Source organism: Sinocyclocheilus rhinocerous, unplaced genomic scaffold (assembly GCF_001515625.1).
Source record: "Sinocyclocheilus rhinocerous isolate Xijiao unplaced genomic scaffold, SAMN03320098_v1.1 scaffold946, whole genome shotgun sequence".
In the NCBI taxonomy this organism is placed as follows: Eukaryota; Metazoa; Chordata; class Actinopteri; order Cypriniformes; family Cyprinidae; genus Sinocyclocheilus; species Sinocyclocheilus rhinocerous.
In genome coordinates, this window is record NW_015633151.1 from 1,403,987 (window position 1) to 1,409,919 (window position 5,933).

A 5,933-nucleotide genomic window follows, 5' to 3' on the forward strand; every position below is an offset into this window, starting at 1 on the left:
TAAGTGCTTGGTACATTATCAGCGCAGCGGGAGACGTTCAAACTAATATCACGTAATTTACGTCTCTTTGATGATTGGTTGATATCAGAAGGGAGGCTAGCCTCCTCTACGAGGTTTCTTTTCTCAACACTCCTCAGTGCTGAAAGTGAACACTCGATGGTGATTGGCTAATTTTTTTTACCAACGGAGGCACGAGAGCTCAGCTCTCCCCCGGCCTCCCCCTACCCTTCTATATCACCTAGCGGTTGTAATTACATCAGCAGATTCGGCACATTCGCGATAGAAAAGCGGCGCTTTCACGTTATGGTATTACAACTGTGAAATTACAAACAAAAAATACACATTCTGAGACATGAACTGAAATGAATTGTGAATTTTATTAACATTAAAACGTCCTCCTCCCATTTTCACCTCAAAATTATGGGGAAGCTGTGCCTCCCCTGACGAGCCGCCACTGATTGTCACCCCCCTTTTTGTGAACTGAACTCATATGTGGCTAAGTATATGGTTTTTGAATTTGAGTAAGATTTTGTTGTTTTACAAATGCAGGTATTCCAGAGGAGAATGGATGGATCTACTGATTTCTTCAGGAGCTGGAGAGACTACAGTAAAGGCTTTGGTTCCCTGAGTGGGGAATTCTGGCTGGGTGAGATTTTCCACAGTCATTGTATTTTTTTTTTTTTTAGAAACCCCAAAATATATATACATTGAATATATTTTCAATTTCCCAGGTTCCCACCTAAAGAATAGCAGTTTAACAGTTGCGGGGACTTTGAATTACATTTTTGCACCCTCTCTCAACAGGAAATGACATCCTTCACACTCTCTCCAGTCGTACACCAATGAGCCTGCGGATTGACCTGCGTTCAGCAAATGACACAGCCTTTGCTCATTATGCCAACTTCAACGTTAGCTCAGAGGCTAACCACTATGAAATCGAGCTGTCTGGATACTTTGGCACTGCTGGTAAGAGAAAATAAAATACTTTGTATGAAAAAAAAGCTGGTTTTGTATTAAGAAAGACAATCTGACGCTCTAGCTATATTTTGTCTTTTTGCAGGTGATTCCATGAAATATCACAACCGCCGTCCATTCTCCACAAAAGACAAAGATCCAAACACTCTTAGCATCCACTGTGCTAAGGCCTACTTGGGAGGCTGGTGGTATAAAAATTGCTACAAGGCAAACCTCAATGGCCTCTATGCCTCCTACTCAGACAACAAGGTACTGCATCAGCAAACAGCAGCGTTTCTGTAGCTCAAACAAAAGCAGGCCCGGATTGGCTAATCGGGAGCCCCGGGAGGATTCCCGGTTGGCCGGTCTGTTTTTTTGGCAGCGAGGGCCGCGGTGTTGTCATGCCACTAGGGTTGAAATATGGATGCTGTCCACTGATCTATAATAGATATTATATATAGATCAGTGATGCTCTTTTTATTTATAATTTTCTCGCAGCCCATATTATTATTTTCACCAGACCATATCAATAACAAATTCTCAATTGATAATTAATCATTCTTTTTGCGCAAATCATTGTTTTATTTGTGAAGTAGCCATTTGAGGAAGGCTTTAAGACCAAACGGAATCCTCTGCCGGCTCTCGCGCTGACGGCAGTTCCCTTCACCGTCCGCGTTTTGATTCAGTTTGGGCGAATGCAAACAACTTATTGATCATGAGCCCAACATTCAATCTACCTGAGGGAAGACGTCTTTCATTGTAATGCCGTTAAATAGAGAGAGAGAAAAAAATACATTAAAAAAATTTTTTACTTCTAGCGTATTCTTGGACCTCATTATTGAAGTACAAATAAATGCCATTGTTTAAAATGTTTTATTGACTGACGTTTCATAGACCTTCAGTTGTTGCGCTTTCAAATTTCATGCAATTTGTAATTTCACAGTATTTTCACCTGCTAACTTACTACACTTGTGAAGTCACAATTCTATAATGGTACAATTTACTCGGGCCGATGACATTTTTTGAATGACATTAAAATTATTTTTAGAATAATTGTACATAAATAGGTTAAGCAAAACAATTGTGATTATTTCTGATGAAAAATGGATAATAGAAAGAGCGAAGGCGGCACTGAAAAGGCCAGTAAAAATAAAAACTCCAGGGCTGAAAATGAGTCCCACTCCGGCCCTGAACAAAAGTACAATGTTAAGAGCATTAAACTATAGCCATTATAGAAACACCAATAGGGCTTACGTCACAAACCATCCACCGATTTCTGAGTCTTTTTTTTCTTGTCTCTTAGGGTGTGGTGTGGATAGACTGGAAGGGCAAAGACGCATCCCTCCCATTTACTGAGATGAAGCTTCGACCCTCCTATATCAGTCAAACGATCCCGACAACCCCAACAACCCAAGGTTAAATCTACAGAGTGAATAGTGCACATAGTGCAAATACACTGTACAAACTTCTACACACTGCTACTTCAATATTGTATATAGGTTAACAACATAAAATACAAAACAAGCTTTGCAAAGTAAATATGCAAACAACCTCCAACCAATCACAACAACTTTTGTACGTTTTTTTTTTTTTTAATGTTATGTAGACTTTATGCATGTGTCGATGTACTTGTGTTAATGGAGGTCCATCATTGATATTAACATTTCCGCTACTGGAATAACTGCACTGTCTTGATCTATTGGTACGATTTTTTTAATCTTTTCATATGACTGGTTTCCTCTCTATGAAATTGTTTTATTTTGATGTTGTAGACATGTAGACAAAACCAATAAAACAAAGTACTAACCGGATTCAGAAGTGAGATTTTGTGTATTATTTTTTATATTTCTTTACATATTTATCATTTCATTATATTTACTAAATGCGTTTGCTGTTATATTTCAATAGGCTACATGTATATAATATAATATTATTTCTAATTCTTTAAATGCAGAATTAAAGCCAAATAACTTTAAGAAAGTATTTGCACGTGACGGTAGATGGATTTATGTTAATATAATGAATCTAATGATTCTATCAGTGAATTATTACAGCATGACTTTGCTTTACAGGCAAATCCTTTTACAAATATCTAAGTTCGGCTAAAATGGCAGTTGAAGCAGACTGGTTTAACAGTAGCTCCATTCCTGTGCAGAGCTGAAGGCTTAGATTGTGGTTTGGCTATAGACAAGATTCCGCCATACCTGACACTATACTTCTTTGATTGGTTTTTCAGGGTGGCAACTGTATTTCACTATATTCCTGAGCTTATGCTGAATCACTGCTTTATTTGCAATGAATGGGGCCTTTCCATCCAATGCCTTGCGGCAATATATCAGCATGGAGCTCGGCAGTAAAGGTTGTACAATAGCATGCACAGTAACTTAGTGTCAGAGTCCACTTCCTTTTTTCGACTAAATACAAACTTTGTTGGTTATAAAGCCAATGGGGATTTGGTATCCTGTAATATAATTTATCAAATCGTGATGTTAGTGGTTCATTCTTCTTGCTTTGAGAGTAACATTGAGATAAAGGTCAGGATAATATTTACCTATCCTTGATGAGAGGATAAAATTGAGAAACAGCACTCAATTGTGTTGATTGGAGTAGGGTTGGAGAAGGAAGATAATAAAAGGGGGAAAAGTGTAAAAGAAAAGCATTCAGAAAGTTTTCAGTAAAGAATCAACAGCATGTGTATCGCAGCGGTGAGTGTGGTGCTGTTTCTCTTCATTTTGTGGATGCTTGTGGTCCAGCTCTGTAGACAGACTGACAGGCAAAGTGATGGAGATGCCAAAGCAAGCAAGCAACCAGAAGGTAGGAGGTTTGAGTAATTTAAATATATGTCCATTGATAACCTGAATACCAGAAAAGTGAAGAAAGTGATTGTGATCTTCGACAGCTCTGCTCCGGTTTAATATGTATGTTTCTTTCCACTGACCTAGCGGCTGTACCCAAACTCCTGCATTCCCTCTCTAAGCGCTTCAGTAGAACTCTTTCTCCCTCTCTTTCTGGTCCTCCCTCTCTCCCTTTGCTGGGCAACATGCTGGATCTTGCCCAAGAACATCTACCCATCCACCTGACCTCACTGGCACGTCGCTATGGAAATATCTATCGGCTCAACTGTGGCAACACAAGTAATTATTATTTTTATTCCATTTCCATGATAGCAAAACTCATTGCAACTGGTGATATGAAGTCATATTATGTAAATGTAGAATTACATAAACTTCACTAAATAGAGGAGAGCAGGACAAGCTGTCACAAGGCTTACATGTTAATAACTATATGGTTTTGAATCAATATTTGTTCTATATCTGCTGGGTAATAAAAATGAACACAATAAAACCACACATACATTCAAACAACAGTCAATTATAATGAAGCTATAATTGGAATTGAAACATTAAACTGTGGTGTCAGGACAAGAATATTTGCTTGTCATTTTTGCTTTTCCAGGAACAATTTTGTGGTTCATAATTTTCTTGCTCTTTAAATTCACCTAAAAGCCTATATTAGGCCGTTTAAAGACAGGTTCTATAGTAACAATGCATAAAGCAGCGAACATGTATCATTTTTTAGATGATACAAATAAAACAGTTTTACTTTTTATTTTTTTCTGATTAATATAAAACCAACCCTGAGAAATATTCAATGGACTAGAATGTGTGACAGATATTGTAGTGTCAGTCTCCATTACATCATTAAAATCTGTTCATATCTTTTATTGTTTTTTGCAGCCATGGTGATTTTAAATAATAGTGAGATCATCCGCGAGGCTCTGATCAAAAAATGGTCTGACTTTGCTGGGAGGCCTCATTCATATACCGGTAATTTAGTTCTATCAACTAGCCCAGCATGTTTATCTTTTCAAACAGACGGTCTGTATATCATATCTTATATGTTTCTTCTTGTACCTCAATCTTAGGTGATATAGTATCAAGCGGCGGGCGAACCATTTCTCTGGGTGATTTCAGTGAGGAATGGAAGGCTCACAGGCGTGTGGCCCATAGTGCTCTGCACCGCTGCACAAGAGATTCCCTGCACTCTGTCATAGAAAAGCAAGCACACCATCTCTGCCAGGTATAGGACAGACACATACACTGGCTAATAATAATAATAATAACCAAATAATCCGTTTGTAATCGGATTGACGGCTCAATCGGACTGAACAGCCTTCATGTAAACACCTTAATCGATCCGATTGAGCTCGATCGGAATGAAATTTCGATCGGAATGAAGGGGGTGGTTTATTCCTTTTCTAATACGATTGCGAGTGCATGTAAACACTTGATTGGATTGAACCCCGAAACTGAAAGGACTGCGCATGTGCAATGAGCAGAAATAGCGTAATGACGTATGACGCACAGAAAGCGGTTCTTCCTTTTGAATAAATTGTTGTATAAATGCGTGTCCTGTCATTATAAAACCCTCCTTTCACTCGGCAACTGTGAAGTGGAGCAGGACAACCTCCCACCAGTCCTTGTTTTGGATTCTCATTCACAGGCAACCCGTTTTGGGCACGGGGAGGGACATTTTTACTGCGTGATAAATATGAGCAGCAATGGATAAATATGAATTCTGCTGTTAAAAAACAAATAAAGAACATCCTTTATCATGATGGACACTAATTGGTCTCCAGGTCACAAGCTCAAGGTCAGAGGAGCGAGAAAATGTGAATGCACAGTTTAGGAAATGACAAGCACCCTCTGACACACACACACACACACACACACACACACACATTTACTTAGCTCAGGGGTTTTCAACCTTTTAGGACATGAGCCCCCCCCAAGTTTGTCTAATTTCACTCCCGATTCAAGTTTTCATTTCTCTTTGGAGTGTTACAAGCTCTTGGTGCATAAAGAAGATCTGTAAAGTTGCAAAGACTAAAGTCTCAAATCCAAAGAGATATTCTTTATAAAAGTTAAGAGTCAGCCACGCCTACCTAAAACGTCTCGTTCTAACACGCCCCCACATAT

At 38.8% G+C, this 5,933-nt stretch overlaps 2 protein-coding genes across 2 annotated transcripts in view; both read left to right on the forward strand.

Annotated features, from left to right (window-relative positions):
- Positions 1-2,670, forward strand: part of LOC107743174 (tenascin-like) — a 13,546-nt gene extending 10,876 nt beyond the window's left edge. The window contains exons 12-15 of the mRNA XM_016556308.1: positions 550-646; positions 805-966; positions 1,061-1,224; positions 2,258-2,670. Of these exons, the coding sequence (XP_016411794.1) occupies positions 550-646; positions 805-966; positions 1,061-1,224; positions 2,258-2,374 (540 nt within the window). The 3' untranslated portion in view covers positions 2,375-2,670. The remainder of the gene's footprint in view (positions 1-549; positions 647-804; positions 967-1,060; positions 1,225-2,257) is intronic.
- A 1,309-nt stretch (positions 2,671-3,979) lies between these two features.
- Positions 3,980-5,933, forward strand: part of cyp21a2 (cytochrome P450, family 21, subfamily A, polypeptide 2) — a 9,939-nt gene continuing 7,985 nt past the window's right edge. The window contains exons 1-3 of the mRNA XM_016556354.1: positions 3,980-4,088; positions 4,692-4,781; positions 4,880-5,034. Coding sequence (XP_016411840.1) covers positions 3,995-4,088; positions 4,692-4,781; positions 4,880-5,034 — 339 coding nt within the window. The 5' untranslated portion in view covers positions 3,980-3,994. The remainder of the gene's footprint in view (positions 4,089-4,691; positions 4,782-4,879; positions 5,035-5,933) is intronic.